This window comes from Serinus canaria, chromosome 1A (assembly GCF_022539315.1).
Source record: "Serinus canaria isolate serCan28SL12 chromosome 1A, serCan2020, whole genome shotgun sequence".
In the NCBI taxonomy this organism is placed as follows: Eukaryota; Metazoa; Chordata; class Aves; order Passeriformes; family Fringillidae; genus Serinus; species Serinus canaria.
The window spans coordinates 58,713,369-58,734,533 of NC_066314.1; the positions used below are offsets into that span (position 1 = coordinate 58,713,369).

Consider the following 21,165-nt stretch of genomic DNA (forward strand, 5'->3'; position numbering starts at 1 on the left):
AGCACGGGGGTGTCACCGGCGGGGCGGGGCTGGGGCCGCGGGGCAGCCGGGGGAGATCCCGGCTCGGAGCTCTCCCGTGCCGGCTACTGGAGGAGCACGGGGGCTGGGGGCAGTCCGCCTGCCCGTGCTTCACCTCCTCCCTCCGGGCAGAGCCAGCTGCCCGCCTTCCGTCCCCCCCAGGTTGTGACAGCAACGCCGAGCAGGTCCCTCCCCCAGCCCCGTTAAAGCCTTCCTGCTGGGAAAGCCACGGGAACTGGGCACAGCAACGGGGGCAGGCTCGCACCCCCTCAAATGGCTGTGGTGGAAGCTGCGAGCCATAAATCTGAAGGGATACTGATCCAGTGTACAGTGGTATGTGTACATATATATATATATATATATATATATATATGTGTGTGTGTGTGTGTGTGTGTGTGTGTGTGTGTGTGTGTGTGTGTGTGTGTGCGTGTACATATGTGCTACAGAAGGATGTGAAACAGCTTTGGGCGGAACAGGCAGATTGAAAGATGGGGGCAGAAGCATGACCAAGGCATCTACAGTCAGCCAACTTTTTGTAATTACCGTCCTCCTTATGCCACCACCAATGTCATTAAGTGTCACTAGGATTAACTTGGTTCCCTAGGTCTTTCTGATTAATTGAATTGCCCAATTAAGCAGGCCACAATTAAAAGGAAGATACTGTCATAAAAGCCTTAATTGTCTAACTTTTTTCCTGTTGAACAGTTCTGAGTGTTCAATATCCCATTAAGAAACCCATCATCCAGTTTCCTCAGCCGTGGGGTTTGGGTTTTTTCTCTTTTTTTTTTTTTTTGGTAACATTAGCATCCATTTGCTGTGAGCTTCATTTCAGACAGCTCCAACACTGAGTAGGCATTTTGTTTCTCAAAGCCCATGCACAAGTTTATTTTGCAGAGCTGTAGACCAGAGTAGGTGGTTTTTAGCAGATGGAGTTTTTCATAGAAGGTGACTGGTAAAGAAAAAAAGAAACAAACCCTGCACAATATTTTGTTACTGTGTAAAGAAAAGCCAGATTATGCAAATACTTGGCCACATGCTTTGCCTTAACTGTATAGACAGTGCCAATCTTCATTTGGATGAATATATTTTTGCACGTTGGTGATGCTGAAGTGACAGCTCGTTTCTATCTTCATCTCCACAGTAGTGCTGCTACAAATGTCAAGTGTCTGTCCCCCAGCAATCCAGGCAGGAAATAAATCCCAAATAAGAATTCCTTCATGACCCACACGAGCTATTTGTGGTGCAGAGCTGTTCCTGGTCCCCTCAGCAGTGCAGTCACACCAGTATTGCCCCAGCATGAGGGAGGGGATGCAGAGGGAAGAGCAAGCAGTGACAGGGAGCAGGGGCTGCCAGTGCTGGCTCTGAGAGGTGTGAAACATCATCATGCTCTGAGCTCCCAGCTTTGCTGAAAAACCCCGTGGGACAAGGGACCTGGTGGTACCAGAGCAATTGATATGGCTTTGGCCAGCAATCTGGGCCTGCTGAGGGCACACTCTATGTTGGATACATGCAAAAAACAAAGACCACATTTTCTACTGTTTTATTATTTCACCAAAATTGAAATTATTTATGCTGGAAGATAATATTACCCTTTCAGAAATAAAAACTCTACTTCAAAAGAAAATATTACTCTTTCCCTCCAGCTGAGGGCTCAGGAAATTGTCATCAGGTCTTTGAACAGTCAGGGAAAATATAAATGAAAGTGTGGAAGCTTTTATCTTTAAAATGCAAGATGAACAAGCTGGGCCCTCTTTACACAGCAGGTCCAAGTTTTCTCCTTTACATATCACATCCCCCCTTAGAAAAATGGATAGTTCCTCTAAATCCTGAGGGGGGGGGGGGAAAGTTTAAAAATAGTTTAAGGTGGGATTGAATCCTGGTCAGAAGGAATTTCCTTTCTGGGTATGAAAAACATGTAGTCATGGGGACTAAAAGCATTATTTCTTCAGAATTAACATATTTCAATCTAATGCTTCAGGTACTGAACATCTGATGAATGCACTCAGATCACAGCAGTTCTAAAGTGGCCCTGGATCTCAGCTGGCCAGATGCTGCAGACACAGCTTGTCACAGCAGCCAGTGCTGGCACTGCCAGGCTTTTGGACCTCACTCAGGATAAGGCACAAGGAGATGCAGCAGCTGCATTTCAGGCTAAGAGAGGCTGCACGGCAGCAACAGCTCTGTGCCTGCAAGAAATTCTGCAACCTCTGGGCCAGGTGCAACCAGTACTGGGCTCCTGGCATGTCCTCCTGAGGCTGTTTTGGTGAATTGGATACAAATCATTTCTGTATCAAATGAATTGTTCATCACAGTCTTAACTAGCAATTTCAGAGACCAGTGTGGCCATCCTGTTTAAGGAACAGGTTAGGAGAGCACAGAGACCTCAGCCCAGTGTGGCCCTGTGTGTTCTGGTGGGATCTGCCCCTGATGTGTGCAAAGGAAAGCAGGTGCTGCTTCTGCCGAGCACCCATCTCCTGTGGGCTGCAGCCACTTCCAATCTCATTGTTCATGCATGTCAAAGCATGTCATTCTGTCAGCTCCTCAAGGCTAAGAAAAAAGGCTGCTGTAACCTTGTCCCCAGTTAGTTAAAACTTGCTTTAGTCCCACTTTGAAACACAGGTTGCCAAAGGCTCAGACGATTCCTGTTTTTTACAGAGGTGCAGAGAGGGGAGACCTTGACCTGCTCCCAGGAAGAAGAGAGCGACCCCAGGTCTGGGACTGCCTTCCCCAGCACAGCTCCTCCCTCCTCTCCTTTGAAACCTCGAATGGGAAACTGTACCCAGACCTGTATATGGCTCCGGCTCTCTTCTGAAATCTTAGAAATGATGCATTCATAAATCTGTACATTATAAATTAGCCTAATGACCTCTCCATGCAGGCTGCAATGCTTGCCTAAACTAACACATATCTAAATGCAGGAAGTGAAATTCAAATTTAAAGGAGAAAACACAGAGCCCCATCATCAAAGGGGTATACAGGTAAAAGATAAAGCCCACAAAGGCTGGATCTCTGATGGGATTATGGAGCAGACAGGCTGTCAGCAAACATCACCCCCCTTCCAGGCCCCAGGAAGCTGGAGAAGGGATGACTATGCAGGAGCAGGGAGATGACAGACTGAGAAGGAGTCAGGCTCCCTGCAGAGCTGGTTCTTGGCACTGCAAATCCACATCCAGAGAGAATTCCTCATCCAGCAGGCAACTGTGGACAGGTGCTGCCAAGCTCCAGGTGTTTCCCATTAGCACTGGCTCAGGTGTGGGGTGGTTATAAACAGTCCAGGGCAGGAGAGAGGCTGTCTGTGGGGTATCTGGTAACTCCTTGGGGCACCCTCTGCTTTTACAGCTGTATGTAGCATGGAAATTTTTTTTTCACCCTTCTAGTTGAGAAATTTAATGTAGAAGAGAGGAGTAGAGGCTCTGTGTGTTGTTCTTTAGTATGTGCTTGCTTGTGTGATGGGAATAGGGGATGGAAAAGTTCTCTTGGAAACTTACTGGCAAAGGCAGTGGCTTCTAAGTTGTATTTGACTTATGCCAATAGGGCAAAAAGCAAAAATCTGTTTTTACATGAGCAGTACTGGAATGGCTCTGTACCTGGTAACTCTGGGGTGCTCTTCATTAACCAATGCTGTCTAGTTACACTGATGAATGGCCAAGGTTTCTGTCTATGGGATTGCACGGTGTGGTCAGCAGAACTGATGCCCTTGATGAAATAAAGAAGAAGATAGTTTATCTGTAAATAATGCTGTCTTTCTAACAAAACAGGCCAGTATCAGCTCTACCTGTTCTGTTTCGTGTGCTAACATGGATGACTGGGACAACAACAATGAATTCATCCAGCGACTGGACTTTTCCAGTTGTGGTGAAGAGAGTGAAGAAAGAAGTGTAAATGAGGAGGACTCCCTGACCTTGAGCCCCCCCAGAAGCTCAGAGTTCCAGAAGTGGCAAGAGAGCAGTCCTCTGCCAGCAACCCCTCAGAGAAAGCTTAGTGAGATTTTCCTGAGCAGAACAAAAGCCTGGATGAGTCCTACCCTGAAGTCCTCCCCATCTGTGAGCAAGAACTGGAGTAAACGCGAGACACCACTGCACATCACCTGGAAAAAGCTGCAGCTCTGTGACACCCCACACACTCCTAAGGTAATGGCAGGTCTGTGGTGCCTCTGCAGGAGAGAAATGCATCTCCCTTCAAGAAGCTCATTGTTTGGGGGGAGCTTGGAGTTTAGGCAGCTGCATTTGCTGTTCTGTTCAGCACATTTTTGGATGCTGATGGGTTTTGTGTTGAAAATTGGACACGGCGTTATGGCTGGGATGTGTACTTCACCTGGCAGGACTGATCAGCTTCAACCAGTTTGTTGTCTGGTGCCACAGTCTTTCTTTTTGTGTGAAACAGTTGCTCAGCAAATCTGAAGAAAGCAGGGCTTTGTTCTCAGGGTAGCAAATCTCCTATGGAAGGGGTGGCAAACCATGGTGTGCTTGTAGAGGGGAGTTAGCCTCTCTTCACCTCTGTCACTGTCCTAAAATACAACTTGGCTACTGAGCCAGTTTCTTGGGAGAATGATAGAATGATCCCAGCCCCTGTTTTATGTGTAACTTCTTGGAGAGAGTATAATACAACTGCTTTTTGTCTTAAGTAAGTACAGGTGGAGACTTGGCACCAGCTTCTCTGTTCCTAGATGATTTCTGGTGTGTGCATGGCTCCAAGCAGTCCAGACCTGCAGTGAAGCGTAGCTGTTGGTCTTGGTCTTCTCTCAATGTCCCTGCTCTCCTCATAGATTGTAGATTGTTTGCTCTTTGCTTAAGTGGTACACAGAAGATCAGTGCTTTAATGCTTCTGAGCTAGGCTTTGACTTCTGTCCTCCAAAAACCTGATTGTGTGGAGAGAAGGATGATTGACTGTGTGGCAATATTTACTGAGGAATGGCCTGCCACTCTCTAGGGGAAAGCAGTCTAAAGGGCATCCCTCCAAAAATTTCCTGCAGTAACCATTTATAAGAAATCTCACCTTACATAGGTGAGAGGATGTCCTTGCTTTGGATGGAGTTAATTTTGTCCTAGTAACTGGTACTGCATTGTGATTTTGGACTTAAGGACAGCGTTGCTAAAACATGGTTGCTGCTGAGAAGTGTTTACCCAAAGTCAAGGACTTTTTCAGTTTCCCATGTTCTGCCAGTGAGCAGAAGCACCAGCAGCTGTGTGGCTCCAAAGCCAAGACAGCTGCCAGGAACAAACCAGAGGAAAGCTCACACCATAGAACATCATGCTCAACATATAAACAGAAGGAAATTAGCCAGGAGGGGCTGATTAGGGCCCAGGGATGGGCTGGACATCAGTCAGCAGGTGGTGAGCAATTGTGAATCACTTGTCTGTCCTGGGCTTTATTTCTCTTTTCATAGCAATAATAATTACTGTACTTTATTTTAATCATTACATTGTTCTTTTCTCAACCTACAGCCTCTCCCTGTTTTCCCTATTTCTGCTCCCCATCCCACTGAGGAAGGCATTGTAGTTGTGAGCAAAGGGTTCAAAAGCAGAGGGCTTAGTGGCTGGCTGGGGTTAAACCACAACAGAGGTGTATAAAAATATATTCCAGACCAGATGGGCTGCAGGTAGAGAAGGCTGCTTTCAGGGTGTGCATTGTGTGGGTAACATGTTGGCTTGCACATGATTCAGAACATGCTGCTTGTAGTTTGTCATGTTGTCATAAGCAGCAATTGCATGAACTCGACCATTTATTTTCCTTTCTTTCCTGCGATAAAGGTCTTGTTTTCCAAGCATGCTGCAAAAGATGGGCTCCAAAGGGCCTAAATCTGCCTGTAGACAGAGTGTTGGCCTCAGAAAATTTGAAAGTGATAGAAAAGGATGAGAGAGCAGAGTCCTGTCTAAAACTGCAGGCAGAGCCACCAGATGTGAGTGGAGATGTGGATCCAGAATTTTATTGGTGAGACCACTGTGGGATTGAAAAAATATAAGAGCGCCTTGTTCTTCAACAGGGAGACTTCTGTGTTCTTAAAGGGCTTTTAACTAAAAGAAAGCAGAATGTTAAATAATCCTCTAGACTGTAAACCACTCTCTTGAAGCTGAAACAAGTCAAAACCAACTGTATTTTTTAAAAGCTGATGGTTATTGAAGGAGTCAAATCAGAGTGAGTAGATTTTTTTCAGCTCAAGACTGCTGAATATGATTGCTATGGTCCAAGGTTCTGGACTAGTGAGTGAAACACAATGGCCTGTGTCCTGTGGCAAGGTGAACTATAGAAGATCCAGAGCTCCTTTCTATGTCTGAAATTCTGGTTTTTACTCATGAGGAGAAATGGGTTCATTTTTCTTTGCTAGTAGCCGTATAAAAAATATTGCTAGCAACTTCCCCTATCCCAATGCTGCTTAGTGCTGGGAAATCTGGCTGGTGTTCCAGCTCATCTCCGGACAAACCAGTCCTGACTGAACTGATGCAATGGTCCATGCCTGGCAGAACTAGGTCTTCCATGTTAATGCAACATATGATGCAATTTCTACCTCTCTGTAGGAGGGCAAGGGGAGCAGCTGGCTCCTCTTGAGGACTGTGATTGCCAAAATGGCTCTGCAGGCCTCACCCAAGTGAGCAGGGAATAGACTATGAAAGGGCTTAACAAAGAATGGAATGCTTTGTGGAAAATGAAAACTGTGGGGACTAAACTAGGGACACGGGGATTTAATGATTCAGCTCTGCCAAGGGAGGGAGCTGGGTTCTCTTTGAGTTACAGGAGAACAAGAATTTTATTCTGAATAACAACAACAACAAAAAGTCCTGGTTTATTTGCCACTTATTTTTTCCTCTCTCAACACAGAGCCTGTTATCGAAGACAGCTTTTCCTTCATCTGCAACAAAGGTCCCGGCCAAAAGCTTCAGACACCTGAGGCTCACTCCTCGTGCTGACTCTGAGGACTCCTCCCACGCTTCTCTTGTCAACATTAACCCCTTCACACCAGAGTCCTATCGACAAACGCTCTTCCATCCTAATGGCAAGAGGAAGGCTGGAGGAGAGCTGTAAGTGAGCTTCTCTTGGGCAGCAGACTGAAATCAGGCTGCTGGAAGGGGATAAGCACTGGAGATGTTCAGTGTCTGGACTTGTTTGCTAACAATGAATCATCTGCTTCTGTAGTATTCATAGGTGTAGAGTAAATGTTAGCAGATGTATAAAGGTAACAGAAGTATAAATAAAAATCAGTCATTGCCTCTGTTCAGAAAGGTAAGTGGGGGATCAACAGCTCTCTTTAGTGCCATGGCTGCAGCTTCAGCAGGAATAAGGAGGCCAGGAGAATGTCTCTGGACAGTGCCACTCTGTCCTGTGGGCAGTACTGAAATCTGAAACTGCTTTGTGGAGGCCCCCTAAATGGGAACAAAGTATTCCTAACTTGGGACTGCAGTCTTTAAGACCTCAGCTGAAAACTTGTCTATCAACTCTATAAAATACATTATTAGGCTGTGAAGCAAGGTTTGAAGGTTCATTTGAAAGATGTTTTAATTTCAAACCCAGTTGGATTGCTGCACTGAAGTGATACAGCAGACTTTCCTAATTCCTTCTGCTATAGGAATGATCCTCATCCAGGAAGCCAGATTAAAAAGGAGCTACCTACAAAGGTGAGTGTCTGTGCATTTTCCTCCTGCAGAGTGGATAAGATGTTTGTAACAGCTTGGTGTTTGATGGAATTTATTCTGTTATTGGAGTAGAAACCAAGGCACCGTGCCAGAGGATGAATGCCGATGACAGAAAAGGTCTAAGCTGAGTGTTTTGTTATTTGTTCGAGATGACAAACTTGGAAAAGGTGGAATTGTTCCTTGTAATTGAAATAGCCAAGCTTATGGAAGGATAATGGTACCCTCTAGCCGAGGAGACTGGGATTGCAGGCAAGTGGTCTCGGAAAAACTGCCCCTGCAGAGCAAATCTGCTACCAAGCAATATCCAGGCTACCACAATCATTGTTTTACCTAGAAAAAAGCCTCAAGAAACTTGTGAATTACTGGAATATTATTCTGCTTGATTGCTAATGAGATTGAGTATGTAATATAGGTATAAAATTGTGTACAAGGAGGTATTTGTACTGCCAAGCTTCTTAACATTGTGTAAAATACAGCTGCCTTATGATGGGAAGGGCTGCTGTTTCATGTGAGCCTTATTTTACTGGCTGTGAGGACCAACTCTTCCCTCCTCCTCTGTACCATAACTAATCACAGCAGGTTCTGTGGAAGCCACTGAGCAACATGAGCTGCTGTCCCTGTAAGGGATGGAGAAAAATCACTTAGACCACTCTTGTTGTTCACTTCATGCTCCAGTGCTTATCTTTTCTTTACTTATTTTCCCTGCCAGTAGGCATCACTCTCCCAGCAGTACCAGCAGTTCCTGGATCCCTAGTGGCCATTATTGTAGCAATAATTATGTTCCAGCAGTTCTGCCAGCTCTCAACTCTTTGTGGAAAAGTGTCTCTGGGTGAGATATCAGTGGGAATACAAACAAATACACTGAGACCAGCTAATCTGCCATTAGCCAACAGCTGGTGCTTCAAACCTGCAGGGCCTGAGCTGATACAGAATGGCCTTGGCTGCAGGCAACCTCAGCTGCCAGGGCAGAGCTGCTCTTGCACAGCTGGGGTCACACAGAGCCAACACACCAAGCTCCTCTCCTGAGCTCAAAATAGGCAATAGATCAAAGGTCTTCCCAAGTCCTGTCTCTGGGCCAGTACCTTGTTGTTGCCTGCTGTTCATTCCTCAGTGACTCCATCAGCTGAGGGTTTAGGAACTGGCCTGGGTTGTCAGGAGAAGGGATTTGATGGCAGTAACCCAAGGAGACATAGGTATATACAGCCAACTAGACTAAATTTCTCCTTAACTACAGTTTCTACCTCTATGGCTAACAAGTCCTGATTATATAAAACCAAACAGCCTTGCAACTTGGCCAACTCAGGGAAGGTGGCCTTAACATGGTCAGAAAAAAACACAAGTGAAAGGTAATTTCAAGAACTGAAATGGCTGATTCAAGAACTGGCCACGCACCTGCACATATGCCTGGATGAACACCCAGAATGGGAGAGGGAGCAGTGTGGGTGCTCAGTGACAGCAAGTGTCACACACCTCTAAAACAATGGCAGCTACTGAGTCTTTCAGCTCCTGTTTGTCTCTGCTGGTTTTGTCACTTTGCAGAGGTACCCTCTGAAGGCGAGCAATATGGTTTCCCGCTACAAGAAGGAGTTCCTGGAACTAGAAAAAATTGGTGTGGGGGAATTTGGCTCTGTCTACAAGTGCATCAAACGCCTTGATGGATGTGTTTATGCCATCAAACGCTCCAAAAGGCCTCTGGCAGGATCCTCAGATGAGTGAGTGTGCTTGCTGGAAACTGCCAGTTGAAATGATGGGCATATTCTTGGGAGGTGTGATGGGAAGGAGGGAGTGTGGATCTAAAAGTATCTGATGGGTGGCATGAGCAAAAAGTGGCTACTGCTGCACACAAGTAACAGCTGGGAGAGTGGGGGGAGATAACACTATACAACTATTGGATGTAAATGTCTAGGGAAGGAAGAAGTCACATGCACTGCAAAGTGAGAGGATGGAATACCTGAACACCTTGGGTCCATCCAGGCAGTTTCTTTACAATAACTGTCAAGTTTATTTGACAGACATACTGCTGTCCCTGCCTTGCTGTATGGCCAGCACTACTCTTATCTGTATTGACCAGCTTGTGGTGTCCTGTAGCTATAGCAAAGACTTTGAAGCTGCTGCTGCCTTTGCCTCTTTTGACTTTTTCTTTAACAGCTGCTCAGGGCATTTGAGCAAGGGCGGGTTTTGCCTCAGCAGCTGGGAGAGCCAGTCTGTCTGTCAAAACCTGAGAGAAAGGGGGAACAGAGGGGTTCAGGACTTTGAGGCTGCAAAGCAGGGCTTCTCTCTGGTGCCAAGTAGCCTCTGGCAGCCTGTCACCCCAGCTGGTTTTTTCCATGTGTGCCCCCAGGCAGCTGGCACTGCGGGAGGTGTATGCCCACGCTGTGCTGGGGCACCACCCCCACGTGGTGCGCTACTACTCGGCCTGGGCGGAGGACGATCACATGATTATCCAGAATGAGCACTGCAATGGTAAGGGCTGGGCGGAGTTCAAGGCTGAGATCCCAGCATGGGCAAAGTTCCCTTCTTTTGTACTTAAATCTGGGTGTTCTGGCTTATGAGAAAGCAAACTGCCCTGGAGCTGCATTTCTGTGGAGAATCCAGTAAGGGTGCATAATACTTAGGTGAATATTTGAGTGGTGCTAATATTTTAGAAGCAGTGAAATTTTGTGTTTCTGGGATTTGAAAACTGTTTCTCTGTTTTGGCTGGCCTGGAAAAGCATTCCCCGTTCTGATGCTCAGGGTTGTGCTGGGACTGTCCAGGTAACATCTGATATGAGTGACTCAAGAGCTGCTGACTAAAGGGCCATGTATCTTGGCAAAACCTCCTCTTAATGGGAGTAGTGACTGGTTGGATGAAGGCACCTTGCATCCTGACTAGAAGAAAGGGGTTTATATCTGCAGTGGAATGGGGGAAATGATGAGGCCAAGTATAAATGGGGTGCTGCAGGCAGGGTGGTAAACTCCTACTGAAGTTTGCCCTTGGCAATACCACTGCTTGAGAGAAATTGGAAAAGATGCCTTTAGCTACCAGAGTTGCTGAAAGCAAATATGTAATGTTCTTTTGACTGCAACTGTAGTCTTGGGGCTCAATGAAGAGTGGTGACAGCTGTTTGGAGTTTTGCTCTAAAATCTGGTGGAGGCAAACACAAAATGTTCTCATTGCTGCAGCATGAGTGTGTTGCTTGTGTTCTGGAGGCTGAACATCTGAGGCTGAAGAGGGGTGGTCAAAAGTAAGCTGATGGAGACAGGCTATGATATCTTCTAGCTCTGAAATAGCCAAAGTGTCTTGATGGAGACTCACAAAACTGTGTAGAATGTTAATGCTTTTCAGTCAAAAATCTGCTAGTGGGAACTTAATTTCCTTGTTCCACCACACCTACACCTGCTTTCTGTATCCAAGCACAGCAGAAGCAATTGATTTTTCTGTTGTTCACTTGCAGCAGCACCAGCATCATTAACAGGTCAGCCCTCCTGGCAGGATGTAGAGCTGTAGGCTGGGGGTAGAACTGCAGCTGGTCATCCTTGTTGAGCAGCAGGCTGGGCATTCCAGGGCAGTGGGAAGGCTGAAGCCAAGTGGTGATGTCCAAGTTTGCTCACTTGAGCACACAGAGCTGCTGGGGCTGGGGTTTGTCACTAGCAAGCCTCCAAGTGTTCTGGGCAGCTAAGCTGTTTCAAACATGCTGTTCCATAAAACCTCTGTCAGGTCTCAGACTGACTGTTTTCCCCTAGGTGGGAGTCTCCAAGATGTGCTGCTGGAAAATGCAAAGCTTGGGCAGTATTTCCCAGAGAGAGAGCTGAAGGAAATATTGTTGCAAGTCTCCATGGGACTAAAATACATCCACAACTCTGGCCTTGTGCACCTGGATATCAAACCTAGTAAGTAGAGTGCCCCCCTCCTTTGTGGAGGGTTTTCCTAGTGATCCCTCAGGGGTAGGACCTGTAATAAGTCCTTCTGAATGGACTGATTGTAGTGCTCCAAAGAAAAGAGGGTTTTGCCCTTGTCTTGTGTATGGTGGTGTGGGGTTTTTTTATAATTTTTTGGTTTTGATTTTTGCCACTACTGCTACTCTAAAATTGAGCTTTTTCTGATAGTTGGCAGCATTTCACTCCTGTCTCATTACCTTTGTAATCCTAGCTCATGGGAATTGCCTTCAGACTAATGGAGCAAGTAGGGCTGCCAGGGAAGATGGCACTTCCGTGTTTACTGCTGTCTTGTTGCACAACACTTGCCTTTCGTGTGTTTACTTACATTGGGGGGATTAAGTTCCTGCAAAGATAGTAACAAGGTTTCCTCTCTGCAGCTCAGGATGGTCACCTCCAGGGCAATGCTTCCCCTCTGTCACAGAGTTAATATTCTTAGAGGGGAACTCCTTTTTCCTGCTGAAATTATGCCCCTCCCATAGAGGGCAGAGGGAAGGGAAAGGTGATTTCACTAGGATATTTTATGCACAAGACATAACTGTCTTAAGGCAGCTGTGTGGCTGAATGTGAGCTGGGCAGAAAGCTGACTACTGGGTGGGAAGCATGTGCCTAATTTCTCTGGCTGCAAAGCTTAACTAATTTGACAGGTGGGATTTTGACAGAGTTGTCAGGCTGTTGCAGCCTGACTGCTGGTATCACCTTATTGCTAAACTTCTCTGTCTTGCAGGTAATATCTTCATCTGTCACAAGCTGGCAGTTTCAGGCCCTGCTGGACAGGAGGAGAGTGACAGTGAAGATGAGTTCTCTCCTGGTGTGGTGTATAAGATTGGTAGGTTTTAGCCTACCTCACAGCTGGCCTAAGATTAGGGCGGCCCATTCCTGCCTGAGACTGCTGTGTCCTGTGGCTGAAGAGACTTGCACACAGAACTGATAGGATAGTCATGAATGCCCTAATTACTCACCAGAATTAATTCCTCTAAGAAGACAAATCACAGAAAATCCATGTGCTCGTTTCCAAGTGCAGAATCCTGAGTTAGGAGCAGGCTTGCTCTCTTACTCAGTGTTTCTCTGTTGGTGCCTATAAAGTGCAGGCTTTTATTGGAGAATGACTTCAGTCTGCTTCATTGCATTTCAGCTGCTTGCTCTTTGTCTCAGGTGACCTTGGACATGTGACATCAATAACAAACCCTCAGGTGGAGGAAGGAGACAGACGGTTTTTGGCCAATGAAATTTTGCAAGAGGTAAAACTGCTAGAGCAGGGCAGTGGGGAGAGATCAACTGTAGAGCAGTCATTAGTCTGACTTGTTCCTCACCTTATCTCCTCTTTCTTCTGTCTGGTCTGGCTGTGAAATCTGTGAAATTAGCACTTTCTCAAGAACAATAGTGGTGTGAGTCTTATCATGTAAGTACTTCATAAGTAGCTATCATTGGATTATTGCAACTATTCCCCTTGAGGGATCAGTGAGACAAAACCTTTATCAGTTTGAAGACATTTGATTTGCATATCCAGCTGAGATGAAACTACTGGATGTGATTATTGAAGAATATATTTACCCAGACAGAGGCCTTGTAAAACAAACACTGAACAAATAGTGGTGGGAGGTACAACACACCTCTTAAACTGACTGCAGTTTTGTCACTCTGGCCAACAAATGGAAAGGGAATCAGAATTGAACAACCAGCTTGGATGTGTTATTCAGTTCAGGTATTTAAGGGACAGTATCTGTGCTGCAAGTGGGTTTAGGAACTGTTAGGCCAATGTATCAGATGCAGCCTTCAGTTTGAGTTGGGCATGGGTAGCTTACTGCCTTCTGGTGGAGACTGGAGGTGCACACATGTTAGGCTATCCTCTGGAGTTACTGCAGTGATCCCAGTCACTGAGATCCAACGTGCTGATGGCTAGTCCTACTGCCTGCTGCCAGTGTTTTCATCCTGAAGAGCAGCCAACAGCTCACTGAAGGCAGTGCTATATACACACACTTGCTTGGCTGTTTCTTTTTGAGCTCATACCACAACTCACCTTTGCTTAGTGTAGCAAGATGTTCCTTTCTAACACCTTTCCCTTCTCTCTGCAGCAATACTGCTACTTGCCCAAGGCAGACATCTTTGCCCTGGCACTCACGGTGGCTCTGGCAGCTGGGACAGCACCACTGCCTCACAACGGGGCCCTGTGGCACCACATCCGCAAAGGCAACGTCCCACCCATCCCCCAGAAGCTTCCCCACCGTTTTCTTGAGCTCCTTAAGGTGCGCAAGTAGTCTTGACAGGATGGTGGCTTTTGCAGCTGGCATCTGACAGGAATGTTAGACTCTGAACTCCTTTGCCTTCTAGCTCATGATCCACCCTGACCCAGCACAAAGACCTTCTGCCACGGCTCTCACCAAACACCCTGTTCTTCGTCCTTCGTGTGGAAAAGCTGTGCAGCTCCAGGAGCAGCTAAATATGGAGAAATGCAAGACTGCCATGCTGGAAAGGTAAGGCTGGCTTGGGCATGAAGGGGACGAGGCATGGGCACAACCATGCTGGTCACCAGCTTTGAATGGAGGGTGGTAGTGCTGGGAGAATGCACATGCAGAAATCCCCAGCCAGTTCCTGTGCCTGGAGCAGGGGGCATGATGGGGATGTAAAACAGGGACTTGCAGTGCCCAGGCAGCAGCTGTGCTTCAGCTCTGGCTTGGAGTATCTGTCTGAGTCATAACAGTGAACTCGTGCACTTTCTGCAGCCACTGGTGGTGCAAAATGCTGATACGACCTGCAGGGCTAAGCACAGAAGGAAAAGAAATATCAGATGGTAGCAGATTTCCCTTGTTCCCTCTCACTGCTGTTAGCAGCAGTGTTCTGGGGTGCTGGGATCTAAGAACTGCCCCGCAACTCTTCTAAGCCCAATACTCAGCTGGGGAGGAGGTTTTCTGTCTAGACAGAATAGTGAATGCTCTGGAAGAACAGCAAGTACCAGAAAGGGAAGAAAGGCAATGGAAAAGAAGCATCTGCCTTTATTTAGGTATTATATATGTATGAGATGACATTGATCTAAGTTTCAGCACTCACAACTATCTGAAACAATGGGAGAAAAACTGAGTCAGGTGTTCCCCATACTGGTGCCAGTGTGTTGCTGACCCCAAGAACTCTAGAGACAGCTACAGTAATCTTCATGTTACCCTCTGGGCTGAGAAGTTGCCCCCGTCCAGCAGTGCTGGAGTATTACAGTAACCCTCTTGTGCAAGATTGTTCATAGTTTGCTTCTGTAGCTGCTGGGGATTCATGCATGACCTGGTTTTCTTCCTTTCCTCTTCCTCTCCCCTGTGCAGGGAACTTAAAGCAGCTCGCCTTGCCCAGAGCCTCATGAAGGACCAAGCCTTAGGACGTGCCAAATTACAAGAGTCTGAAACCTCTTCTAAGCAGAAGAGCAAGCGTCTGGTGGGAGGGAAGAGCTGTCGCTCGTTTAGCTTTACTCTGGGTTTCTGAATTTCTGTGTTGTCCAAAGGCTGCTGAATGGCCCTGTGAAAGCAGAGGGTCTGCACAGACCAATACCCCATATTCTCTCTCTGTTTCTTTTTTTTTCTTTTTTTTGTTCCCCTGTTAGTTATGATGAGATGTTGGCTGAGAAAAGAATGACTGACTTACAAGTGTTGGATAATGGGATTTAAGGTTGTCCTCAGTCTTTTACTTGTTTAATTTCTTGTGTAATTGGCCTTGCTATAGACTCAGCGTAACTCTGCTGTGACAAAAGAATGACATTTTCTCTACTCACTTCCCTCTTTCTTGAGTTGGGCCCTGTTATTGGTGATTTTGTGGTCTTAACACTTGGGCTGACTATATTTTTAGAGGGGTGATAATGGCTCTACAGGGAGACAGCATCTACAGCTGGCCCCTTCTAGAAGCAAGCAGGCAGAGACTACAGCAGCCAGTTTTAGCTACACATCAGGAGCCAGGCTGATTACACACAGCTGTCCTGGGGGGCTCAGGGTGCAGCTGGAGTGGTGTTTCACTAAGGGGGGACAGAGTCATAGGAAGTGGGAGTTGAAGAAAAACATTCTTTCAAACTTGTGTAACTGGGTGTGCTCTAACAGACTAGTTAGTCCCTGATGCCCGGCTGGTTTTCTGTCAGTCGGGGATGATTCCTTGTTCGCATGGGGGAGACAACTGCAGGGTATTGGTAGCTGGGTCTGTCTGTACCCAATTCCTGTCCAGTATCTCGCACGTGGTGCAGCTGCCTGCCTATGAACTGCAGCCTTTCAGCAAAGATGAGGGCAATTAGAAAGGGCTTTTTCAGCTTTTTGGAGTTGCCCATGTTGATGGCTGTATGTAATTCGTATTTGAGATCTCACGCACCCTTCCCCCCCTCCCTGCTGATTGTAACTTGGGGGGGTCCTTGTCGCTTGTTTGTGTTGCTTGGAGAGAGCGCTGCATCGTCATGAGGGAGCGCTTGGTAACTCGCTTATTTCCAGGTTTTACTGGTTTATGATGTTGCACATGCTGGCTTTTAACTGTTCGATCCTATCGTTTCGTGCGAATAAAGGTTTTATCATTTTTTTAACCGATGATGGAGTGATGGAATTTTGTTGGTTATTTTTTTCCCTCCGCGAGCTCGGGGTCCCCCGGGGGCTTGGGGGCTCGGGGTGAAGGCTCTGCCCGCCCCCCGGGCTCGGGCGCGTTTCCGCCCGGATCCTGCGGCCCGGCCCTTTCCTGTTCCGGCCGGCCGCGGGCGCAGCGCGGCGGCGGGAGAGGTGCGGAGGGCGCGGGGTCGGGGGCCGGGCCGGGGCTCCCTGGGGTGCTGCTTCAGCCCTGCTTTTCCCTCCGCAGGCTCGGCGGCAGCATGTGGCGGCGCCCGGCGTGGCAGGTAGGGCTGCGCGGGCCCGGTGTCCTCGGTGCGGCGGGGGAGCGGCGGCTCCGGCCCCTCTGCCCCCCGGCGAGGCTGGAGCGACTCTCCGGACACGGAATAGCGCTCGGCGCTGCCCCGGGAAGGGGAGGGGCGGACGGAGGCGAGCGCCCGGAGCCCTCGCCTGGCCGTGCCCGCTGGCCGGGGCCTTGGCGCTGGGTCTGCTCTTGGGGAGAAAGAGTGTGAGCTCTGGAACCACCTGCTCTGGGAAATGAGCCTGCTCTCCAATTCCTGCGCGTGGACCTCTAGCAGAAGTGTTTCTGGGCTTTTTGCCTCCACTCTCCTTTCTTCTGGGATGCAATACTTGGTGGAATAATGGCAGTTCCTGTACAGCTTTCCCACTTGCAGTACTAAGAATTTTGTGTCCTCGGAATTCCTGGGGAACAAGGGTGTCAGTGCATCCACTGCTTACTCCAGTGGATGGATGTACTTTTGGGGCACACCTGGTTAATCTGTGAAACGAAGCAGAACCATCAGACCTGTTTGTTTCCAAAGACTAAAGCTAAAACAACTCAACCCCCACTCTCCTACAAACCTCCTCCCCTCTTATTTACATATTACAGAAAAACAGGAGCTTCTGCATGTCCCAAAAATAACTGCTGGAGGTGTATCTTTAGCCACACTTTTCCTATGCACTCTTTAACTTTGATTTAACTAGATGTTCTTTAAATAATCTTACTAGCTTCATTTGGCTGAACATATTTCTTTTCTCAGGTCCCCCATTAGTTACCTGGCAGAGAACATACTTGCAGAGCCTCTGCAAGTGCTCAGAAGATGAGGTGTGCAGGCTTGTGAATGCTGTTCCTAGTTTGTGTCTTGAAAACTTACATTTCTCTGTTCCTTCAGGTGCTTCGCCAGTTTGTAAGACATGACTCTGATACGGTTAACTCACTGGTACTGGAGAGATGTAAGTGGCTCCTGAGATGCACTTTAGTTGTTACTCATTGTGTTTACCTCAGTTTTAGGACATCTGAAATAGGGCAGGAGGGAAGCAGGTAGGAATGGTAGCTCCTCAGTGTAGCACCTAAGAATGTGTTGTTTGAAGCACACAGACTCTTGAGTGGTTTCCTGTCTGGTCTCTGTCAGGTGAAGCAGCACTTTAGAGGGAAAAGAAGAAAGCCCTGACAAAGACTACCACTCTGTAGGGCAGATTGTGCTTTATCTGTGGCAGTGGTTTGGGTCTGCTGTTGGCATGGTTTCTAACACCTGCCTTCAGGTGTCTTGTGTGCTTGTTTCTCAGACTCCTAGGTCCCTGGGGCACGTGTGTGTGTGCTGCTGCCCCAGCAGGATTTGCTCCAGGTGTACTTCAGCCTTCACTATTCACTTCACATGCTCATTGTGCACGAGGGATACTTCCCTGACCTCTTCCAGTTGTCCTTGAACATGGAGAAGGGATAGAGTGTGTCTGCCTAGGCGTGGTAATGGTGTTAAAACTGACTCTCTCATTCAGAGGATGGAGTACAGTAATGCAACTTTGTTTCAAAGGTACTGCCGTGCATTGTGTTTTATCATTATGAAACAAATGTCACATAAATGCAGTTTAGTCTCAAGTGATACATGGATGTATCTGTGAAAGAGATGGAACAGAAAGAATAAGGAACCTTTGGCTTTTTAAATCACTTAGTTCACAGTGATAATGACAGTACAGGCACAGTCAACCATATGCTGGGGCCTGAAAAAGCCAAATGTCACAAGAGTTTAAAAAGTGCTCAGGAGGTGCAGAAAGTTGTGATCCTGGCCCTTGAGAAAAGCTGCTGACTGAGGGCTTGCCATGCTTAGAAGCATCATAATTCACCTGTGTGTTTGGTCTCTCTTGTTTCAGCCATGAATCGTGTTCAGCTGCTTGGTCGGGTTGGACAGGACCCTATCATGAGGCAAGTGGAAGGAAAAAATCCTGTTACCATATTTTCCCTTGCAACCAATGAGATGTGGCGGACAGGAGATAGTGAAGTGGGCCAGGGAGGTGAGTCTGCACAGCAACATGTCCCAGGTCATGGCTGCAGGGCCAGCAGCAGCACACTTGCAAATCTCTGGGGTGCAGGAAGGTTCCTTTGAGCTCAGCAGAGATGCTGGTGCATTTGTGTGTGTCTCAGTGATCCCCAGCAGCATGTACTGAAGAGAGATCTGCTGTTGACCTTCCTCAGGAGGAGAGGAGAGTGTGTTGAGTGGGCAGTTTGTCACTGGTGGGGGTGTGTCAGAGGCATAGCAGGTTCTGTATTCTTACTTGTGTTTCAGGATGAGAAAAATAAAGATAAGATAATTTTCTCGTTGATTCTGTTCATCAGTTTGCATCTGCAGATGTCTCGTTCTCTAGATTCTATTCTGTGTGGAGTGTCTGAGGAAAAAAAAATAATAGCATGACCACTGTCTTACAGAAGAAGCAATGTCTGGGTTTGAACTGTGCTTCTGCACAAGAATTTGTTTGGACAAGGATGAGTGGAACATTTAGTTCTGGAATGAAGTGGGAGATGGAGTGCTAGTATACATCTGTTTTCAAATCACTTCTCATAATTTGAGAATACCAATGTGTTGAAACTTAATTTCTGAGTCTTGTATCACAAAGTGGATTTGGCATCCAGCTCTGTTACTTCTGTGTACCTTAGGTGATGTCAGTCAGAAGACGACATGGCACAGGATCTCTGTCTTCAGACCTGGCCTCAGGGATGTCACCTATCAGTATGTGAGGAAGGGGTAAGTGAATAACAAATATGGGGGAGGATTTAATGGCTTAATAATGGATTACTATAATAATTATGGTGAACAGGAACTGTAGTAAGATACAGGTGGCATAAAACAATTAGCAAAGCAGCTACAAACAACTGATACAAAAAGCCTGTGTACTTTGAATCAGATTCCGTATTCAGCCTTTTCATCAGGAAGTGTAGTGATAAGAGTCATGGGCTCCAAGTGAAAGGGGAAATTTAGGTTGGATATGTGGATGTAAACCTTACTGTCAAGATAGTGAGGCCCTGGCACAGGTTGCCCAGAGAGGCTGTGGATTCCCCCTCCCTGGAAGTGTTCAAAGTCAGGCTGGATGGGGCTTTGGGCAGCCTGATCTAGTGGATTGTATTCCTGCTAAGGCCAGGGGTTTGGACATGTGGTCTTTAGGATCCCATTTTAACGCAAACCATTCTATGATTACAGAGTGGAAAACAGCACAGTTCTCTGACCAAAATCAAATTCTTGGGTTTTTTTTCAGCTCTCGAATCTTTGTTGAAGGGAAGATAGATTATGGTGAATATACAGATAAGAACAATGTGAGGCGACAGGCCACAACAATTATAGCAGGTAAGGAGCGAAGCACCAAGGTGCCTCTTCCTCTTATAAAATGAAAAGAGGGTGGAAGACCTCTGAAATGAAGCTTGGTTTGTCTTCATCCTCAGTATCTGCACTCAGGGATTTGGGGAGAATGGATAGTGTGTACTAGCAGATTTCCTCTGGCACTGCTTGTGAACACACAGAAAATGAGAGTATATGGTTAAAACTGTCGGTGTCATTTGCTTATACCACAGAATGGATAAGGAGTAGATTTGTGCCTTGGGTTGACACAACAAAGAAAACTAGGAAACTCAGCTTGTTCCTTGAGCCTTCAAATAGCCTGAGCATCCTGCAGCATCTTTATTGTGAACAGAGCTGCTCCTGTGTTGCTTTTGAATGAGGGATAAATTAATGGGTACTAGAGCAAACATTTCTGTTACACAAGTATGTCTAAAAAAACTTGAACAGAGAAAAAGGAGAGGGGGAAAACAGGAAAAAGAACAGTCATATTCCTGGATGTTTCTGCAGCCTCTTTAAAAGCTAGCAGTGCTATAAATTACTGGAAGGGAGAAGCAATTCTCTTTTTTAATTAGTATTCTCTTAATGGATTCTTGTTCAAGAGGCCTAGTCTCAAGGCACTTTAGAAATTCCTTAGGTTTGATGAAGTAGGAGCTTCCCATAGTCCTACAGGCTGTTGACATGGTATATGGTATATAGAGCAGAGTGAACATGACCAAAGAAAAGGGGGAAGTAAGCTGTAACTGATGGAGGTTGCAGTCAAAGAATTAAACCATTATTTTAAAATGTTTTTAGAGTCTTTCACTGTTCAGCAGCTTTTCACCAGCTTTAGCACACTTGTTTCATAGTACATATGGCCACCTTGAATTGTCTGCTTTCAGGGGAGATAGAGAAGGAACCTTCAGTACTGGACACTGATTTGTTTTAGCAACTATTAGTCCATTCCAAAATCCACATCTTAGCAACTTATTTTAACACAAATACCTGGGCTTCATGGTGTGAAGGCTTGCAACAAGGCAAAACAATGCTCAAGATTAATTTTTAAAATTTCTTTTCAGATAATGTGATTTTTCTGAGTGATGGCTCAGTGAGAGAAAAGGTGTGATGTCCTTAGTGCTTGGATCCAGGCCATTTCATTCCTCTGGTTTTTCAGTGCTTCATAATTGTGTAGTCACGTATATTGCTGTAGTTTCTTTAAGAAATAAATAAAATGTTTGTTACCTAGAGGGTATTTCTGTGTGTTTTGTTCTCCCATGTGCTTTCTCTCTGTTATGATCTTTTGGATTACTTTCTTTTGTTCTTCTTAAAAGGAGAAGTATCCCAAGTAGCTGTATCAATTCTTGAGCTGATGAATATATAAATAGAGAGTGACTCTTTGCATCTTCAGCTGTCTTCAAACCTTCTGTCCTTGTCTGCCTTAATCTCTCTCCTGTCTTGCAGGGCCTGCTG

The 21,165-nt window shown here is 46.5% G+C and overlaps 1 protein-coding gene across 5 annotated transcripts; it reads left to right on the forward strand.

The window, feature by feature from the left end:
* The first annotated feature begins 42 nt into the window (after positions 1–42).
* Positions 43–20,940, forward strand: LOC103819618 (WEE2 oocyte meiosis inhibiting kinase). Of its 5 annotated transcripts, none has more exons than XR_007776551.1 (16): positions 228–351; positions 3,777–4,148; positions 6,835–7,034; positions 7,580–7,628; positions 9,186–9,358; positions 9,988–10,109; positions 11,370–11,516; positions 12,289–12,390; positions 12,717–12,802; positions 13,637–13,807; positions 13,893–14,035; positions 16,365–16,401; positions 17,287–17,347; positions 18,263–18,314; positions 19,044–19,131; positions 19,640–19,699. XR_007776551.1 is itself a non-coding variant. In XM_050969745.1 (16 exons), the coding sequence occupies exons 1-16, from the start codon at positions 3,816–3,818 to the stop codon at positions 20,819–20,821; spliced, it is 1,989 nt and encodes a 662-aa protein (XP_050825702.1). In that variant the 5' UTR covers positions 3,801–3,815; the 3' UTR covers positions 20,822–20,940. The 5 variants fall into 5 exon arrangements, 4 of the variants coding, with proteins under 4 accessions (XP_030094482.2, XP_050825702.1, XP_050825703.1 ...); XM_050969745.1 differs by lacking the exon at positions 228–351 and adding an exon at positions 20,775–20,940 and having other exon boundaries at positions 3,801–4,148; positions 18,263–18,403; positions 19,640–19,728; XM_050969746.1 differs by lacking the exons at positions 228–351; positions 12,289–12,390 and adding an exon at positions 20,775–20,940 and having other exon boundaries at positions 3,801–4,148; positions 18,263–18,403; positions 19,640–19,728.
* Positions 20,941–21,165: the final 225 nt, after the last annotated feature.

Bases quoted from the DNA above. Each gene is read 5' to 3' on its own strand.
- LOC103819618 (XM_050969745.1), top strand. From the start codon at position 3,816: ATGGATGACTGGGACAACAACAATGAATTCATCCAGCGACTGGACTTT. The intron at 7,629-9,185 runs GTGAGTGTCTGT...GTCACTTTGCAG, and splicing joins AAAAGGAGCTACCTACAAAG to AGGTACCCTCTGAAGGCGAG. The intron at 9,359-9,987 runs GTGAGTGTGCTT...GTGTGCCCCCAG, and splicing joins CTGGCAGGATCCTCAGATGA to GCAGCTGGCACTGCGGGAGG.